Here is a 22120-nt window from a genome sequence, read left to right as displayed (position 1 = left end):
GAAAGTTTTTTTTTCTCACTGGCCACTGTAGCCCATGTACATATTTGGTCATTTGTGTCCAGCGTGATATGAACATACAGTAGAAGTACAATGCTAGTAGTGAAAATGTTGTTAGGATAACATGAACTGTAATATTTTTTATTTCCTACAACAGTGCTCTATGTATTCCTTGCATGTTTTTTGAAATATTAAATGAAAATTGATGCTTGACTGTTTTCTTATTCTGTCAGACTAAAAAATGTAAGTCATAACTTAAAATGTAAGTCACAACTTACATATCAGTATATATAGTAGCAAAATTGTCATTTCAGATATATGCTTGTTGCGGAGTTCATTTCTGTATTATTAGTAGCATATTACCTTGATTCTACAAAACTTTCATCATAATCGCCATTCTTTCCCAACTGAATTAGAAGATTTCAGGCATCTGTAGTTATTGTATATATGCACATATTAGTCAGGTCCAACTGCAAACTGCATAGACCTAGATCTGCTGTTGCATCATGCACTGGTCAGTCAAGATCTGTGTTGTTTTTTATACTGATTGCTCCTAACAAACTGCATAGACCTAGATCTGCTGTTGCATCATCCACTAGTAGATCAAGATCTGTTTTTTTTTTTTTTAAATACTGATTACTCCTAACAAACTTAATAGACCTAGATCTGATGTTGCATCATGTACTGGTAGATCAAGATCTGCGTTGTTTTTTTTTGTACTGATTACTCCTAACAAACTGCATAGACCTAGATCTGCTGTTGCATCATCCACTAGTAGATCAAGATCTGTTTTTTTTTTTTTTAAATACTGATTACTCCTAACAAACTTAATAGACCTAGATCTGATGTTGCATCATGTACTGGTAGATCAAGATCTGCGTTGTTTTTTTGTACTGATTACTCCTAACAAACTTAATAGACCTAGATCTGCTGTTGCATTATGCACTGGTAGATCAAGATCTGTGTTGTTGTTTTTTTTTATACTGATTACTCCTAACATTGGATAGACCCAGATCTGCTTGTACAGTATGCAAAATTAGATCTGGGTCTGTGCAGTTTGCAGTTGGACCCAACTTATAAATGAGTATATATGGTTCATTGATTATCAAATTCATGGAGATAAAACAAAACATAAAACAAACTGCACACATTTTGTGTGGTCCTATTATCCCTACAATGGTAAGTGCTTACAAAGTTTTTACCTAATCTCTTCTAGGTCAGTCTCCCTATAGCAGATATTGCTCTCAGCTGTGTGCTGACCATTCAGGGGGATGTCCAGCAGACCATACATCTGGTCCCTTCCGATGCTAAAGCTGGGGCCAGGTAGAAAAATCTTAGCTCCTCATTGATGGTCAAATAGTTCTTGTTATTTCTATGTATTTTTACATACTGTATGGGTACATAACTAGAATAGAGTTCTCAAACTGACAACACCATGCTATAGCTCAGCTTACAATGTGATGTCTTATATTGAATAAACATGCAGTGCCAATATATTTTATTAGAAATTTTCAAACTTTTCACCTGTGTGTTATGGGGGGTGGGGTGCTTGGTATTTTTGGACGAAGTGAATGATATAGGATTTGTTCTTTCTTTAAAAATCCAGTATTTTGTTTCAGGCTGAGACATATGTGGACTTGTATCTAAGTAGAAAACTTAAAGGCAGGTCAACATCAGTGTGTTTGCAGATTAATATATAGGCATCACATGTCCAGCAGTGATGGTGGTGGAAACAGAATCATTAATAATAATAAGATTTTGTGTTCTAGTTGTTCCCAGGTCATATAAATTGCACATCTGTCTCCACTAAATGCAAAAAAAAATTTTGCTTCATTATAATTGTATACCAGAGTTTTATCACCTGATATGTGAGACTTCTGCTTGGAATATATTTACGAAAGCAAGTAAGGAATTTGATTGAAACTTTTGTGTCAAAGTTTTTCATATTGCAAATTTTTGCATTTCTTGAAATGACCAGTCATAATACATCAGGAGTATGACCTTTCTACCCAGTAAATGACCACTACCTCACAAACCCAGTTAATATTTTTAGCAATAAGAAAGCTAAAAGTTGTCTGCCCACATAGGTGGGAATCTGATAAGAGTAATATACCCTTGGCTCTAACTCCCATCCATTCTTCACTTATTACTGTAAGGGTGCAAATATCTGTCGATCTATAAAGAGCTCATTAATTTGTGCAAGTGAACAATTAATTAGATTTATGGGGACAGGTTCATGCTAAATCACTACACTTAAATGATTTTCAATGTCTGTGTCATGAGAGGAAGTGATTCTTAATTAAGCCCTTGCATATTTAACAGTCAGACAGACTGGAAGGAAAAGATTATCTTCCATCTTTGTATCGAAAATGTCAGAGTTGAGATTGTCCAGAATCACTTATTTGGAAATCTAGAAGTTAGGCTGACTGCAGTTGTGGCACCTAGTTATAAAAGGCGGTAGATATATTTAATCCTGATTGGTTACGCTAAGTAGAAGCAAGCAAAGCTTGAAAGCACAAGGTATTTGCTTCAATCTCATGTAATTCATTGATACCAATATAATGATTTGCTTGAATTTATTTGTTTATATTTGCATGAATTTATTTGTTTAAAGCCTGTATATAATTACTATGACATTTGTATTAGAGTGACTTCAGTCAACACCAGCTCAGACTTGGCATAACCTGATGCAGATAGAAACTGGTTATGGAACAATTATTTTTGGCTGTACCATTAGGACTGATTCTGGATAGGCATGACAGCTGATGTTTACTTCCCGTGACATTTGAGGCAGGTTGATGAGCTCCAACATTGTCTCTCTAGTTGCAGGTTGGGACTGGTTACAAAGATCTAATATCCCCTAACTCATCCTGGCATTATGAACCTGGCACCGAAAGGAAGAAATTGATTGCCCTGACTACCAGTACCACAACAGACCCATGGCCAGTATAAGTGCCATAGTATCCAGTTGCCACTAGAGACCCTGGTACCAAGACAGACCCATACTGGTCCATGGCCAGTTTTATGCCCTAGCCCCCAGGTACCATTACTGAACCAATGTTTTTTATAACCTGTTAGTGGTCAGTGGCTTATATGGATCTCTCTAGGCCCTTGCCATCATGGACCAACGTGATAATACTTCATGGCCCACCATGACTTACTAGTCTGGTACCAGCTATGGTGATGTTAGAGTCCTGAATGCATGATACCATACCAGCTCACACTCACAAGCTCGATTGTCATTTCTCAACTCAAAAAAGTCAGGAGATGAATCAGGGTGTACATAAGCTGCAGATGAATTAGATGGCTGTCCTGTCTCAGCAAAATCTGAACAATTAGCAACCATTTCATTCAAGAACCCTGTGGATGTTCATACTGTAGAGTAAATTTGTCATGGATTGTACAATAACAGAGCAACTCAGTACTCACTATTTAATTCTATAGCTGCATCTTTTTGTTGTGGTAGAAGAGGTGTATTTCTCTGTTTTTCTGCTATCTGGACCATCATCATGTAACCCTTGGATTGCAGTAGGCCAGCTATGAGGTCAGTCTCATCTCATAAACCCAGATTCATGCCCTTTTCCTCTTTATCTTGGAAGAGATAAGGAACAGGAAAGACCTTTCAAGGCAGGCATGATGGATGGACATTACTTCTCTTTCTGTTCATTTTGGTAAGACATAAGGATATGTTTACTCATCTTTTCATACATCCCTTCTGAAAGAATTCATTATTTCCAGTGTAAGTCATTTTATCACTGTTCCTATATGATACACAGTGTTTTGCAGGGCCTCCAGCCTGCCCTATCCCTTATTTGCTAATGTTCATTTTGTAGTCAGCTGCATCAATGTATATCAAGTCACTACTCCAGCCTAGTTATATTTCATTAAAGAGTTGAAACATCCTCACATACCTTAGGGGGACTGAAGATTGAGCCTTTCTGGGGTAAGGAGATGTAACTCCTTCATTTTTACCTATTCTTGTAAAGTACATGTAGTAAGTTTTGGTAACATTTTTGATGACAACCATTTTTGGGAGGAAAATGTTTCTTTGATATTACATAACTGATCAAAATACAGATACACCATACAAACTTCCTCACATATGCCTACTACTGGCAGATTGTGTATTCTGCTTCAGTGGTAATTGAAGCTAGAATGGGACTTGCAGTACAGCCCCTCGCTGCAAGGGGAGATTACTCTTGTCATACTCCCATTTATATCGGCAGACATCTTTTAGCTTTTCTATATTTAACATTTAACTTAGAAAGACTGGATTGGTGAGGTAGTGGTCATACTCCTATGGTATTATGATTGGCTAAGTATTGTGGAAGAAACACATTTTCCTCCAAAACTTTGTTTCTTTGAAATTTTATCATGAGCAGTATTCAAATGTAACAGGTTTCCTTGTTGTGAAGAGTACTAATCAAAGTTACAAAAAAGTAGGCGACAATTAGCCATTTCAGAGTCCTTGTGTTTTGTATTTGGCTCCATTTTTCTTATACTGTCGAACCTTTATTAAATAAAGTTGATTTTTAGCAGCACTGCTCATCATTAATAAAGTGGATCACATTTTGATATGACAACATTCGGGTTTTATTTTACATGGATGTTTCATAGCATAATGTATAGGCATCACTTTTCTGCCATGTCAGCATCAACATGAAGAGCCTGATTTAAAGTATGTGATAAAGACTTTGCAATTCATATAATGTTACATAACATTGTAGGGAAATAAATGACTTGTTGATTTTACTTATATTGTTGGTTTAACATTTTCTTTGTGTTACATATTTTAAGACCTAGAGTCAATGTGCATAGTACAAGATATTGCAGAGTGTGTGGTGCAGGCAAGATGTTGCATCATTTTGGTGCAAGGAAGACATTGAATAGTGTGCAGCATGAGCAAAATATTGCAGTGTGTAGTACATGAAAGATACTGTATTGTGTAAAGTGTCAACTGTTGCATAGTATGCAGTGCAGGCAAGATATTGCATAGTATGCAGTGCAGGCAAGATATTGCATAATATACAGTGCAGGCAAGATATTGCATAGTATGCAGTGCAGGCAAGATATTACATAGTATGCTGTGTAGGCAAGATATTGTATAGTATGCAGTGCAGGCAAGATGTTGCATAATATACAGTGCAGGCAAGATATTGTATAGTATGCAGTGCAGGCAAGATATTATATTCCAGAGAACCTTTGTTTATACTTTGAGAGAATAAAGTCATTGTTTTGAGAGGGTTAATTTGAAAATTCAGTTTTGTATTGGTAGTATGATTGATTTTGTTAATTAGAAATTTTAATTTTGTAATTGTAGTACCATCTAATCATTTAATATTTTCATATTAATATTCAAGAAAACAGCATTTCCTTAAGAACTTATTTTAAGTAATATTTACCCAGATAATCAGGATTAGGTGTTTTTGTATTTCAGACGTAGATTTCCTAAGTATGCTGGGAAATCTGGATTTGAGCAAGGTCTTTGCTATGGGGACATAACCCTTGTATTCCAGCACACTCCATCCAAGATCTCAGCAAAAGACCGGACATTTTTAGCTAGCCAAAGTGACAACATAGCTAGGCCACTTACGACAGAGGTTTCATTAAATGGGTCTTCAGTAGATAGCAGGCCTCAAAAAGAGTAAGTTTTACTCAACTCTTTATATTAATTTACTGCAGGCCACAAAAAGAGTAAGTTTTACTCAGCTCTTTATATTAATTTACTGCAGGCCTCAAAAAGAGTAAGTTTTACTCAACTCTTTATATTAATTTACTGCAGGCATCATACACATTGTACAAGATTTAGTGGCTCCTTTCTGTAAAATAGTCACCTTGCTTAGGTTTATTCACACTATTAGAATTATTTACACTATTAGAACTTTTGATTTGTACTGTAAAGCCAATATTGTTTTGACATGCTGTTAAAAGTACACACACACACATTATTTTTACATTCTGTCAAGATTTAGAAGTTTAATAATTTTTAAATTTTGGTGGCAGTTCTCCCCTTACCCACAAAAATTCCAGATATTTTTTTATTTTAGACAAAATGTTGGTCATCAAAAAAGTTGGTTCAAAATATATGTAGCAAAAGTTTAATAACATTTCTCAGACTTTGTTTATTATCACATCAAGATGAACTAGATTCATTGACTTTTATCCTTTCATAAAATCATTTGAATAAACTTAAGCCATTTTTGCTCTGAAGGGAATAGGTTGACATTATCATATAAAATATGACAGATGTTGATAATTTAACTTCTTTCTAGATTGTCATTCTTTTGAGAACATTTTAGTATTAATAGTTTCCATCTTGATTATTTTTGTGATTAAAAGCCTCTTGACATATTGTGATAACATTGTGATCTTATAAATCATTTTATGTAGAAAACTTTAATTGGTGTGTATGCTTCAGTTATGTGGAGTTATGTGCCTTTGGTGACATTAAAAAATTCTTGTCTTAGTGTAACCTAAATGACTGATAATGCTGTTTTGTTTTAGGTATATAATATTTTTACAATTGGAAATCTAGTTATTTTTCATTTTTCCATCAAATGATAAATATTTTTCAGGTCTTTAGAAAACAAGCATACATTTGTTGCCAAACAGTTCCAGTCAGTAACATTCTGCCATTTTTGTGGAAAAAAGGTAGATGCCTGCATCCATGACATGTTACCAGCATGATACACTTTTTTAAAACATACTTATTAACAACATTCAGTATTTCCTGATATATTCTTTAAATAGGCTGTTGCTGCATTTTCTGCTGCAGATGAAACACTTTTTAATGTGTCATTAGTCAGTGGAAAATAGGAACTTTTAATGACTTCAGAAAAATATGTTGATCTTTGAAACAAAATGGAGTGGCTAAAAATGTGTTAAATCTTTCTATGAGTTATAAACAGTATCAATTTGCTTGGCTTGCTTTTCTGAGGTCACCATTCCATAGCTATATAATAATTACTTCTGCTATTTGATCATATTGCTACTGAGCATTGATTGGTAAACCTGATAATGTCTACTGTTTAAGAGAAAATGAGGAAAATAAGAACAACACAAAGTACTAGATTAGTACTGAATACATTTCAGCAATAAACCAGATCATTGGAATGAGCTAAAAGTAGATGGTTGGGACACAACAAGAACAGGCTTGCTTAACTCAAGAAGGTTGGGACACAATACCCCGGGGATATGCTTGTTTAACTCAAGAAAGTTGGGACAATAACAAGAATGTGCTTGTTTAACTCAAGAAGGTTGGGACACAATAACAGGGATGTACTTGGTTAACTCAAAAAGGTTGGGACACAATAACAGTGATGTGCTTGCTTAACTCAAAAAGGTTGGGACACAATAACAGGGATTGCTTAGCTCATAAAGGTTGGGACACAATAACAGGGATTGCTTAGCTCAGAAAGGTTGGGACACAGTAACATGGATAGGCTTGTTTAACTCAGAAAGGTTGGGACACCCTAACAGGGATGTGTTTGCTTAACTCATACATCTTAATTTGTTTACTTCACCATGTTCTTTTCTTTAAACATCAGTTTAAAAACCTAAAATGATATTAACAATCAGGGTTATAACAAGGAAACAAATCTGTTTTTGTTTTCTATCAAAGTGCATATTTGTTTTGTAATTAGGATTTGATCAGGGATTACCCAGCTTTATGCATAATAAATGAAACAATGAGTTTTCTCAGTATGGTGTGTAGGTCAGTGTTCATAATTTGGCCATTTTATTCACTTAGTATTGACTTGTTCAGCTGATAAATACTTCATTTATTTGGATGCACTATGTGTGAGCTACATGGTTTATTTGAATGAGATCATACCATACATACATGATGCATGCACTATGTGTGAGCTTCATGGTTTATTTGAATGAGATCATACCATACACACATGATGCATGCACTATGTGTGAACTTCATGGTTTATTTGAATGAGATCATACCATACATACATGATGCATGCACTATGTGTGAGCTTCATGGTTTATTTGAATGTGATCATACCATACATACATGATGCATGCACTATGTGTGAGCTTCATGGTTTATTTGAATGAGATCATACCATACATACATGATGCATGCACTATGTGTGAACTGTCTGGTTTATTTGAATGAGATCATACCATACATACATGATGCATGCACTATGTGTGAACTGTCTGGTTTATTTGAATGAGATCATACCATACATACATGATGCATACACTATGTGTGAGCTTCATGGTTTATTTGAATGAGATCATACCATACATACATGTTGCATGCACTATGTTTGAACTGTCTGGTTTATTTGAATGAGATCATACCATACATACATGATGCATGCACTATGTGTGAGCTTCATGGTTTATTTGAATGAGATCATACCATACATACATGATGCATGCACTATGTGTGAACTGTCTGGTTTATTTGAATGAGATCATACCATACATACATGATGCATGCACTATGTGTGAACTGTCTGGTTTATTTGAATGAGATCATACCATACATACATGATGCATGCACTATGTGTGAGCTTCATGGTTTATTTGAATGTGATCATACCATACATACATGATGCATGCACTATGTGTGAGCTTCATGGTTTATTTGAATGAGATCATACCATACATACATGATGCATGCACTATGTGTGAACTGTCTGGTTTATTTGAATGAGATCATACCATACATACATGATGCATGCACTATGTGTGAACTGTCTGGTTTATTTGAATGAGATCATACCATACATACATGATGCATACACTATGTGTGAGCTTCATGGTTTATTTGAATGAGATCATACCATACATACATGATGCATGCACTATGTTTGAACTGTCTGGTTTATTTGAATGAGATCATACCATACATACATGATGCATGCACTATGTGTGAGCTTCATGGTTTATTTGAATGAGATCATACCATACATACATGATGCATGCACTATGTGTGAACTGTCTGGTTTATTTGAATGAGATCATACCATACATACATGATGCATGCACTATGTGTGAGCTTCATGGTTTATTTGAATGTGATCATACCATACATACATGATGCATGCACTATGTGTGAGCTTCATGGTTTATTTGAATGTGATCATACCATACATACATGATGCATGCACTATGTGTGAGCTTCATGGTTTATTTGAATGAGATCATACCATACATACATGATGCTTGCACTATGTGTGAGCTTCATGGTTTATTTGAATGAGATCATACCATACATACATGATGCATGCACTATGTGTGAGCTTCATGGTTTATTTGAATGAGATCATACCATACATACATGATGCATGCACTATGTGTGAGCTTCATGGTTTATTTGAATGAGATCATACCATACATACATGATGCATGCACTATGTGTGAGCTTCATGGTTTATTTGAATGTGATCATACCATACATGATGCATGCACTATGTGTGAGCTTCATGGTTTATTTGAATGAGATCATACCATACATACATGATGCATGCACTATGTGTGAGCTTCATGGTTTATTTAAATGAGATCATACCATACATACGTGATGCATGCACTATGTGTGAACTGTCTGGTTTATTTGAATGAGATCATACCATACATACATGATGCATGCACTATGTGTGAGCTTCATGGTTTATTTGAATGTGATCATACCATACATACATGATACATGCACTATGTGTGAACTTTCTTGTTTATTTGAATGAGATCATACCATACATATATGATGCATGCACTATGTGTGAACTGTCTGGTTTATTTGAATGAGATCATGCCATACATACATGATGCATGCACTATGTGTGAACTTCATGGTTTATTTGAATGAGATCATACCATACATACATGATGCATGCACTATGTGTGAACTTTCTGGTTTATTTGAATGAGATCATACCATACATACATGATGCATGCACTATGTGTGAACTGTCTTTTTTATTTGAATGAGATCATACCATACATACATGATGCATGCACTATGTGTGAACTTTCTTGTTTATTTGAATGAGATCATACCATACATACATGATGCATGCACTATGTGTGAACTTTCTTGTTTATTTGAATGAGATCATACCATACATACATGATGCATGCACTATGTGTGAACTTTCTGGTTTATTTGAATGAGATCATACCATACATACATGATGCATGCACTATGTGTGAGTTTCATGGTTTATTTGAATGTGATCATACCATACATACATGATGCATGCACTATGTATGAGCTTCATGGTTTATTTGAATGAGATCATACCATACACACATGATGCATGCACTATGTGTGAGTTTCATGGTTTATTTGAATGAGATCATACCATACATACATGATGCATGCACTGTGTGTGAGCTACATGGTTTATTTGAATGAGATCATACCATACATACATGATGCATGCACTATGTGTGAACTGTCTGGTTTATTTGAATGAGATCATACCATACATACATGATGCATGCACTATGTGTGAACCGTCTGGTTTATTTGAATGAGATACCATACATACATGATGCATGCACTATGTGTGAACTGTCTGGTTTATTTGAATGAGATCATACCATACATACATGATGCATGCACTATGTGTGAACTGTCTGGTTTATTTGAATGAGATCATACCATACATACATGATGCATGCACTATGTGTGAACTGTCTGGTTTATTTGAATGAGATCATACCATACACACATGATGCATGCACTATGTGTGAGTTTCATGGTTTATTTGAATGAGATCATACCATACACACATGATGCATGCACTATGTGTGAACTTCATGGTTTATTTGAATGAGATCGTACCATACATACATGATGCATGCACTATGTGTGAGCTTCATGGTTTATTTGAATGAGAGCATACCATACACACATGATGCATGCACTATGTGTGAACTGTCTGGTTTATTTGAATGTGATCATACCATACACACATGATGTATGCACTATGCGTGAACTTTCCGGTTTATTTCATTGTGATCATACCATTCTCACATGATGCAATGATTGTATTACCCTTTTATCTAGTGAACCAGTGTATGTATTGTTCATTGTTTATTTTGAATGAATTCACACTTTACACACATAATGCATATACTTTAGTAAATTTTTATCTAGTTGACATGTTTATGTGTTGTTCATTGTTTATTTTAATGAATTCACACTTTACACAATGCATTCCCTGCCTGTAGTAAATTGTTCTCTAGCTGACCAGTGTGTGTATTGTTCATTGTTTATTTGAATGAATTAAAACTTTACACACATAATGCATGCACTGCAGTAAATTTTTCTCTAGTTTACCAGAGTATGTATTATTCATTATTTATTTGAATGAATTCACACTTTACACCCATAATGTACGCTCTATAGTAAATGTTTCACCTGCTGACCAGTGTATGTATTGTTCATTATTTATGTGAATTAATTCACACTTTACACACATAATGCATGCACTGTAGTAAATTTTTCTCTAGTTGACCAGTGTATGTATTGTTCATTATTTATTTGAATGAATTCACACTTTACACAAGTAATGCTTGCACTGTAGACAATTTTTCTCTAGTTGACCACTGTTATGTTCTGTTCATGGTTTATTTGAATGAGATCATGTTTACTTACATTCTGTACTCATAAGTCGGAAACAACTGCAGACTGCTTTACCCAGATCTGCCAGTGCACTATGTACTGACAGTTCTGGATCTATCCAGTTTGCTATGAGTAATCAACACAATCAACAACAGACCTATTTTGCAGGTGCATTATGTGATGCCAGATCAGGGTCTCTGTTGTTTGCAATTGGACCCAGCTTGTAAGCTAGTAAATATGGTATTTTGAACACATGATGCATTCTGTGCAAAAAATTGTTCTTGACTGAACCAGTCTGCATATGAATATTCTACTGGACTGTCCGATGTAAGGTCACTCTGTTGGACCACTATCTTCATCTGTTTATTTGCTAGTTTATAAATATGGAGTGAATACAAATTATTGCTGACAAAACTATCTGAGTATTTTCCTATTCAAAATTTCATTATGCATTTAGTCTCAGAAATTGTCTAAAAAGTCAGACTTCACTTGCTCGCCCCCCAAGTTGAAAATGACAGCTTATGTCACTTTTTTGTTCAGCAGATAAAAGAAGTGGCATGCAGTAATTTTAGCTATTGACACTGTAAATTCATTTATGTTCATGAGTATTTAAATTTGTGGCTTTGGCAAGAGGTCTTATTGTTTGCATGAAAAGATAATCCTTGGTAGGGTCGTTGAATTTATGTTTCCATGAAATGATTATCCTTGATAGGGTCATTGAATTTATGTTTCCATGAAATGATTATCCTTGGTAGGGCCTTTGAATTTGTGTTTCCATGAAATGATTATCTTTGGTAGGGTCATTGAATTTATGTTTCCATGAAATGATTATCCTTGGTAGGGTCATTGAATTTATGTTTCCATGAAATGAGTATTCTTGGTAGGGTCATTGAATTTATGTTGGATGATTGATTGGGGTCTTAGTTGTTTACAGATGATCTCAGCTTATAAGCAAGTGTATATGGTAAGTTAGTTCGGTTTTGATTGATTGTTTGGATGATAATCAATGTTATATCGACAAATCATGTTTATGTTGTAACCATGGTAATGGAATAAAATACCTTACCGTGAGGCACACTATGTCAGCCAGCTGAGTCTGGTATGGAAAGGATTCAAACATGAATCCCCTGGTCATCAATTTGGTATGCTAACTACAGAGTCACCACCACTCTCCATTAGGCTTTAAATGACTTAATTTCTTCCATTTATGTTCTGTTCAAGCCGTAGTTCAACATATGGGAGTCGAATTAATGAGGCAGACTGTATTTGTTGTGTATTTTTGCAGATCTGGATGAAGGGTGCATATCAGTGCAGTGTCTGTGATATGATCTGCCATAAGAAGTGTGTGGAGAAATGCCAGTTGCAGACAGTTTGTACACTGTAAGTAATTTGCAATTCAGTCCACATCTCTACTGTTTCCCCCACCTACCATTGTCATTGAGAGTGTTTAAAATATGCTTATTACTGAGATCAGGTGAGGAAATTTCAGCATTTTCCACAGTAATTTCATTTGTAAGGTTATATTTTACTAGAAAACTTGACAACTTTAACTAAATAGGTTAACATTTTCTTTAATGATACAATTATTACACTTGTCTCAGTGGAACGAAAACAGTATTTATTAGTTTGATGGTGCCAATCAGCCAGCATTTTTGCTCACCAGGGCATAAGGTCAAGTGAGCTTATTCTATCGACCATCATCCATCACAATGCATTATCTGTCTATTGGAAATTACCTATTGCCACTCTGGACTCCATATTTATGATCCAGTTTTGATCAAACTTGAAATATAAGTTTATATTATCAAAATATCAGATGAGATGGATAATGAGTAAAACCCAAACATATTAATGAGATAATCTTGCAGCTGATTGGCTAAGTTAGTTTCTACTCTAGAGGCCATATTCCTGATCTTGCTTAAATCAAACTTGGAATATTTGTTTATATCATTAAGTTCTTGGACAAGTTTGAAGATGAGTGGGTCTATGCATGCTAATGAGTTGATCATGCATTTGATTGTCGGTACCTGTTAGCACACTGGAGACCATACTTGTGATCTGATTTTGATAGGAATATACTGTAGTATCATTTATGTTTTGGGGCTAAATTTTCATGGATTTGTAAATAAATGCATTCTTGTGGGTACTTAAATTTGTTGTTTTGCCTGTCAGAATTTACATATTAGTAGATATGTAATTTTGTGTTTTAACTTCTGCAAATACCTAAGATATAGAATACAAAAGTATAAAACTAAGCCTAAGCAAACAGCATGCACAGTTTAAATAAATATTACCACAGGTATGAGCACACATCAAAGACAGGTAAGTTCAGTTTTAATCAAAGTAAATGACATGACTGGAATCCTCTGCAGCCAACAACACTATAACAGTAAAGATCAGTGAGCACAAGTAAAACACCTGTGGTGATCAGTCACTTGCACTGTTTTCATCTGAGTACTCAGTATCAAAGGAAGCCAATGCTACCAAAGTATGATGATGGTAAATAAATTGAAAGACAGTGGAATCCTTTGTTTGTGCATGCCTCATCTACAGACAAACTTCAACCACTAGATTGTGACAATAAATGAAGGGTACAAATAAGAATTAAAATCACACTTCCAGTGAAGTTCTATGTGACCCACTGTCATGCATTGGGGTGGGATGCTCCCAATATTTATTTGAATTACTGTGGAATTCCCACCCTGGCTCGTTTTGTAGGAAGTGAAATTAGTGATAGAGAGAGGTAAAGCTCTGATCCCCCAGTCAGCAAAACCGACAATTAAATTATTAAGAACACAAAGGTGAAATTCAGAGAATAACAATTTAAAACAAATTAAATGATATTAATTTCTCAACCAATCTTCTTCCTCGCGACCATGTAACAACCTATTTCATCACGTGATTATAGTGTGAGATGGCTTTCCCCTGTACTTGGTTTCTACTCATCTGTGTTACTCCGCCAATTCCTTTCCTCCTTCCGGCGTTTTCCGTACTCTGATTCTTCCTATCCTCTTCCCCTTTTGTCTCCTTTTCTCCTCCTCTTTCTCTCTCTCTTTCTCCAGCAACTAGGCTTGTTCTCGGCCTACTGCCTTGTTCTATCCTGCCTCTCTGAGATTTGGGACTTGACTACCTGGTAGTTCTGTCCCCAAAAGCTTCCTGCGAAAAACACAAGGACTTTAGCATTTGTATTAGCCATCTCGCCTCACACTACATCAACAATCAATCATCAGATAAAAACTATCATCATCTTCAGTCATGCATTCGTGCACATCGAAAACCACACATGTTCTTATAGAAAACAACGTTGCAATAAAGAGTGGTAACCTACTTAACATACAGACATCACTAAATTGTGTCACATCAATATATATATATATATATATATATATATATATATATATATATATATATATATATATATATATATATATACACCACTCCCTCGATAACTCGCGCAAATCGGGGGTCCAGAAACATCGACCGCACTATAAGTGAAGCGCGAGTTATCGAGGGACCTATAAAATAAGCCCAAAACCAATAAAGTGATTGACGACATAACGGAGAAATAAGGGGGGGGGTTTGGCAGATTATTCTGTTGAATGCTCACTTTATAATCGTTCTGAGATTAAATGTTAATAAATATCTCTTCATAACGGTGTACTTTATTATTTCCTCATAGGACAACATTAATTTCAGGATAAATTACAGTATATTGAGGCGATCATCGAAAACATTATTCCACGTGGTTTCCGTTTGCTTAACATGTGTACCACTTCACACATTGTGTACTACGTCACTAATTTTTATGTTGAATTGGATACATTCTAGTTTTATTGTTTGATCCAAATTAGAGGTTTTTTTATATACAAAAGATCGACTCTTTTCGAGAAACAGTGTCGATCGAACGATAGAAAGATAAATATTTTTAAATGTGATAGAAGTAAAATGGAAAACAAAAAAACAAGGGTTAATCAGTATAGACGTATTTAATTGGTCTACAAATTTAAAACAACGTAAATTAGAACAAGTTAATACTTGCCGTTTGTGCCACGCTTGACAAATATCAATTCACTTTTTGAAAAAATCAGTTATTTTTTTGTGTGTGTTACTCCTTGGTTTCTCTGTCGCCGAGCAAAATCCCTCAGATTTCTCAACTGCATGAGCTTTACGTAGTCAACATTTTGGCTCTCCAGCCACCTTATGGCAATATCAAAATATTTGATTGCTTCCTGTGCAGAGGGCCCACCCCCACAGGTGCAACATCTGCGTCTGCATCACTTTCAACACTTGTGTTACTCCAGTTAGAATCGTCTTCTGCTGCAAATTTGTTCGCTATAGAAATAATTATAGTTTCATCTGACATGTATTCGGCTGTGGGGCAATCATTGTCAGCACAAATCCACTCCTCCATATCAAGAGAAACGCCCGTCTCAGGACCATGAGTCTGTACGAATTTCTCCCAAACAGCCTCGGCATTAATGACATCAGTTTCACTGAAACATTTGAAGTCACTATCATCATCGTTGTCTCTGTTACTGTTTTGCTTTACGTCAAAGGCAGCTCCAAGACCCTTAATCCAGCACCCGAGGTCTCTTGTAATGGATTTTTTTTTTTAATGCAACAAACACTTCCCCAAGTTGTTGATCAAAACAAAGCCGACATGTACATGTAATTAGGTTCTCGCAGAAGTACTCACGGGTTTTTCGATGTGACGGTCGATTGACTCTTTTCATGTTTTCAATGAACATAATATGTTGTGATTATAATGTTTACACTGAAACGGAATTAAAGGATTAGAACGTGACTTTCACACAGGAAGACGTTTAACTGGTGTTTATTTCATTCTCTGTTGCCACCTATTAGCATTTACCAAAGTTTTCACTGATAGCTATTTCACCAGACTGTTTATTTACAGTATACTGACAACTATTTATCATAAAAACTTACATAGTACAGTGGAACGCCGCTATAACGCGATGATCGGGGTCCATAAAATCGGATCGTGTTAAAAGCGGGGTCGCGTTAATGCGGGGTTTTACAATATTTAACTTTTTTTTCCGAGAACATATACGTGTATACATGTACAATGATCAAAAGTCGGCTTATCATCAGATGAATATTAACTGGAATGCATTAATTAAGATATATTCAAAATAATCGAAGGCTAATATATTTATAGGTTATTACTGTGCATTAAAAACATTTACTAATTTTTATTTGTTTGAACGATAATACAGATTGACCGATAATACCAGACTATCGCTATATCATGAAAAGTGTATCAACACCGTATGCTACCGTGTCGTCGTGGCATGCAGTTCATCCATAATGGATGTAATTTCATTGAAAATCGTACAGATTTAAAATATTCAATAATTTTGTAATAGTCTGAATTCGTCGTGTAAAATATAGGATGAACAAAATATTGAAACCATTTACTTGCCGTCTGATATCGTACGGTCATTGCATGCAGCTATTCCCGGGTCTACATACGGTGTCTGTACAAATTTCATACCGCTAAAATTTTATCATATGCGACAACTGCAAGAATAATTAACAATCAACGCATGATTTCAGCGTGCAAATAACTTTTATTTCAGATTTTGTGAACATCAAAAGAAACATGTGAAAACTGCTAAATTAATACTTCTTTTAAGTTGAGTAATGCCAATGATGTGTCGACGGATGCGTTATTATCTGCTACCATTCCCTTTATCATTTCACGGCGATAATTTTGTTTAAATACGGAAATTATGCCTTGGTCAAGTGGCTGGATTTCTGACGTAGTGTTTTTCGGGAGGTACGAAACTTTGATCTTGCCATCACTGCTGACAAGATTTTCCGCTGGGGGGTGGGCAGGGCAATTATTCAGCAGGAGGAGAGCTTTTTCCTCCAGCTTGAGTTTTCGTAAATGAGCCCGAACATCTGGAACAAATGTTTTGTGAAACCAGTCGTCAAATATGGAGCTATTCATCCAAGCATTCTTGCTGTTAGTGTACTGAAATGCAAGTGCCTTCATATTTACATGATGAAAACATCTGGGAGCTTTCGATTTTCCAATCATCAGAGGTCTGACTTTGTGGCTGCCAGACTTGTTAACACAAAATAAGAGAGTCACTCTGTCCTTCCTCTTCTTGAAACCTTCTCGTTTGTGACTGTCAGTCTTGGTTGCAAGGGTGCGATCGGGTAACATTTTATAACATAAACCAGTCTCATCGCAGTTGTAAACTTGGTCGGCTGTGTAGCAACCGTCCTCCAGCAACTTTTTAAGCCCAATCGGGTAGGAATTGGCAGCCTCTTTGTCAGCGGAGCGGATTTCCCCAGACACAAGAACTTGGCTGATAGCGTGCCTTTTCTTGAATCTGTCTAGCCAGCCATTACTCGCCTTAAATTTGGAATCATCTCCATTGATACGGCGATCAAATTTCTCTGCTTGGGCTTTCAGAATTGGGCCAGAAATTAGAACACCTTCTGAGCGAGCTTGTACAAACCATTGGTACAAAGCTGAATCTAGGACATTGTCATTAGCTAACTTAACCCTTTTACGCTGTAAACCAGTTTCCTCTTCAAGAATGTTGGGTAGACTACGGAGCTTACCTTCATCTGTTTTCCACCCTCGCAAAGTGGACTCGCCGATTCCTAGATCTCTGGCAAGCAGAGTTTGTTGTTTGCCCTTCTTTAGTTGATCTAGGGCATACAGTTTCTCTTTAGCAGAAAACGACTTGCGTTTTTGAACTTGCTTTTCCATAACAGTAAAATATTTTTTTATATAAGCAAACAACGTACACAGATAAAGCTCAATAACTAAGTAATGAAGGCCTGCAATGGTTACGAATCACTTTTTATATAAAACAAAATTAAGCTGAACGGATGTACAATTTCATACCCTTTTAATTTACAGATAATAAAGTGGATATTATTTACTTTCAACTGTTTGTTGTTTGATCACACCGCCAAGCACAGCATACATGTTGGCGGCTTTCGTCCTTTGATGTTTATTAAATTGTGCGACTCTTGTATCAACCACAACTTTGTCTGCTGCTTGGCTGTGATTGCAGTTAAATAAGAAGCCCATGTCGGCTATTGTTTGAGCAACGACTGTATACAGAATTCATGGAAGACAATCACAAAGACGATTTACTGGCTTTACTCATGGATCCGTAATAAGTAACACTTCCGATAATGTTTACTTCGGCTTAACAATTCAAAAACCTAATGAAACCAGTTTTCTCTTCTAGAGTAGAATACGGAGCTTCACCACAACCTGTTCAAATTGATAAATTTCAGAAGCCAAGCGTTGTACACACTATTTCTCGTACGTTATATATATCGTATTATTTTAGAATTCATACACGATCACTTCTCCAAAATCACTTAAAGAACCAGGATAAATTGTTAAGTTCCGATCGTTTATTATTAAAAGTCATACGCGAATTCTTCCACCAAATTATAATAAACGTTTTACACACTATTTCTCGTACGTTAAACAAATATTTTCACGGTCCGATAAAAATACACGTAAATGAATTTCAAATTTCAGGAACCATGCCACGATCATATTATTTTAAAAGTCACAACTAATCTCATGCCCAAAATGAAGTTAATTTCTTGTTTTGTTTTTTTTTACTTTTCTCCAAATTTTTTTTCTCCATGTGTGAATGAATATACGAAATTTCGGAAGCCATGCTACGACCGCGTTATATCCGAATTCGCGTTATGGCGGGGCGCGTTATAGCGGGGTTCCACTGTATATGATATCTTTAAACAGAGGTCTCGCTAGGATTTTAAAACTGGGTCTTTCTGCCTCTGAAGTCAATCACTAAATATCAGTACATTTTCTCACTCGGCCGCTAGTCAAAGCCTTTGAACTAGCCGCCTAGCTCTTGCATCATGTTCTTTTTTTTTTTAATGTACTCTTATAAAATGGCAAGAGTACATCAAAGAGTCTTTCAGCCACTGAATTCTGTCATTGTAAATATCAGCACAGTTAACTGATCAACACATTTTCCCACAAAGCAGGTGGCTGAAACAGGACCGGCAAATCTTTGAATTTTTCCGCGCACCTATTACATGCGTATGGAGGACTCCCGCCTCAGTGATTTTCTGCGTCCCAGATCAAAAATTGGCGTCCAAATACGCGTAATTAAGCGTTTTCAAGATCTCTGAAATTAATTCTTCTTTAGAACCTGCAAATTTCCAAATATGGATTACATTTTTACGGGCATTAATCACCATTTTCAATGATAAAATGAGCAATGTATCAAGGTTTAATTTATCAGTTCTTATTGTAATTTTTTCATGTTCAGCATATTTTAAAGACATTTTAAATACATTTTCTCTGGAAAAAATCGGGAGCCAAGACGGACACCGCGTTATAAGCGGGATCGCGAGTTATCCGGGCGCGAGCTATCGAGGGAGCGGTGTGTGTATATATATATATATATATATATATTCTTAATCTCATTATTCTCAACAATATCACAACTATCCGACGCATTTCTGTACATCACACTCCCACAAGTGTACACAAATATTCAAATATCCATATTATTTAAATTTACACACTGCAACCATTTCCAAAGTTACAATTTAATTCAACAATTGCAAAATCTAGAATATCACATAAATAAATACACTAGTTTACCACGAAGTAACTAAATAGCGAATTACAATATTAATTCTGACAAGCGAGCAATCTACATAATCATAGCTCATTTCTCAAGTACGCATGTAAATTAAACAATACAAAGGTAATTCTACGTACTAACGATTCTAGTAAGTAAATATACATACTGCACATAATTACAATTACAATGCTGTAACATTCTGCAACAATCGAGCAAATAACTCACTGACCTTTACAAAGCTTTCTGTCCTTGAATGTACCAAGGTTTCTTTTCCCGCCAAATCACAAGTGGCTCCTGGAGTTATTGCTACAACTTGTCAGCACAATGCTTCACAATGACTAATTCGTTTCCAGCCCAAATGACTGTTAAATTCTGGTTCGAATTGATGGCCCCACCCTTCCTCAGTTCCGATTGGATATCAATTCTATCCCAGTCAGTCCAGATTAACAGGCGAGCCTCAGGCCATCTGTCAAAGCGGGGAGATTTACAACAGCATCAAGGGTCCTTTGTTCTAGCACAAAGCTTCTAACATCTACGTTTTAGTTTTGACACCTAACGAAGAGAACTCTTGTACAAACACGAATCGCCATGACAGTGCAGGGTCGACATACTCATGGTGCTAACCCATTCCTTTGTTCCTGACTTACGTAATCGTGGGCAGGCAAACGTGACAGTGCATGCCTCATGTACAGACAAACTTCAACAACTGGATTGTGACAATAAATGAAGGGTACAAATAAGAATTAAAATCACACTTCCACAACTGGTATGCTAAACAAGTCATGAAGGCCATCATGGAAAAGGATAATGTTAATGTTACACTGTATAAGTGAACCTTGTAACCTCATAAGTCAAGCCAGTTCATATTGAATGGATACCTGCAGCACACACGACAATGAGTGAAAGGTCAGACCTCATTATTAGTGGTTTTGAGAAAACTGGACTTGTTTCATACTGCTTTTTGGAGATTATTTATCTGGCAAGCATATTTGTGTACCATGAGACTTGATTGATACAATGTTGATAGTGACTCAGTTTGAAAATTGTCAAAGTGTGAGCTTTAATACTCGGCTGTAATTAGTGTGTATACATAGTGTTTCATTAATAATAGTGCTTCAAGCAGTAGTTCTTGTATTTTTTTTACAGGCCTGCTGGTTTTTTGGATTAAAAATGCATAAATAAAATGAAAAGTGCTTTCAGGAGGATTAACATTTTTCAACAACAGTTTTATATGAATGAAGGATCGATTTGAATAAGTATTGTATTTAATTTTCATTGACTAGTATTTTTTCATATTCTTTATTTCATTTTTGGTATTAATAGTGTGTGAATGCCTTATGTTTTTTCTTGTTTCATTAGTTTCACATATCGATTTATGTGAGTGGAAATTAAGCTAATTGATACATTATCAATACAGCTGCATTGAAACAATATAAAAGGCTTTATATGTATGACCTGATTGTATATTCATGCTCTTACTTGAGATTTTCAAATTTTTCGATGTTATTGAAAGTTTTGGACTCAGACGTACATGTAGCTTTTTTCTCGGTACCTTGTTTTTGTTTTAGATTAACGGTCAGTTTGAATAGTTTTGGTTCTTGAAAATGTGCTGTAATTTGAATGAGAAAAAAGAAAACAAAGAAGATTTACTTGTAAATCCGATTCAGGAATGACTTGTGTTACAAGTCTATGCTCTTAAAATAAGTAACAGAAAAGAGTGAAAGTCAACAAGCTTTGTAAAATTTAACAAATAATTTATTTTCCAAGAATACAAAGTGAAAATAATTATAAAAAAAGAACTTATGGTATTGTGAATTAAATCTGAAAATAATCAAAGAATTATAGACACAAATACTAATAATAAAAACTCCTGAATTCATATTCAGAAGAGATCTAA

At 35.5% G+C, this 22120-nt stretch overlaps 1 protein-coding gene across 1 annotated transcript in view; it reads left to right on the top strand.

Annotated features, from left to right (window-relative positions):
• Nucleotides 1-22120, top strand: part of LOC149797019 (PDZ domain-containing protein 8-like) — a 118503-nt gene that overhangs the window by 60271 nt on the left and 36112 nt on the right. The window contains exons 15-18 of the mRNA XM_089960697.1: nt 1214-1320; nt 5435-5641; nt 6573-6648; nt 12882-12976. Coding sequence (XP_089816823.1) covers nt 1214-1320; nt 5435-5641; nt 6573-6648; nt 12882-12976 — 485 coding nt within the window. The remainder of the gene's footprint in view (nt 1-1213; nt 1321-5434; nt 5642-6572; nt 6649-12881; nt 12977-22120) is intronic.

The sequence above is a fragment of the Sinohyriopsis cumingii genome, chromosome 6 (genome assembly GCF_028554795.1).
Source record: "Sinohyriopsis cumingii isolate HCF-2022 chromosome 6, ASM2855479v2, whole genome shotgun sequence".
Classification (NCBI taxonomy): Eukaryota; Metazoa; Mollusca; class Bivalvia; order Unionida; family Unionidae; genus Sinohyriopsis; species Sinohyriopsis cumingii.
Note: the sequence above shows the minus strand (reverse complement) of the source record. Positions and strands in the feature narration are given on the sequence as shown.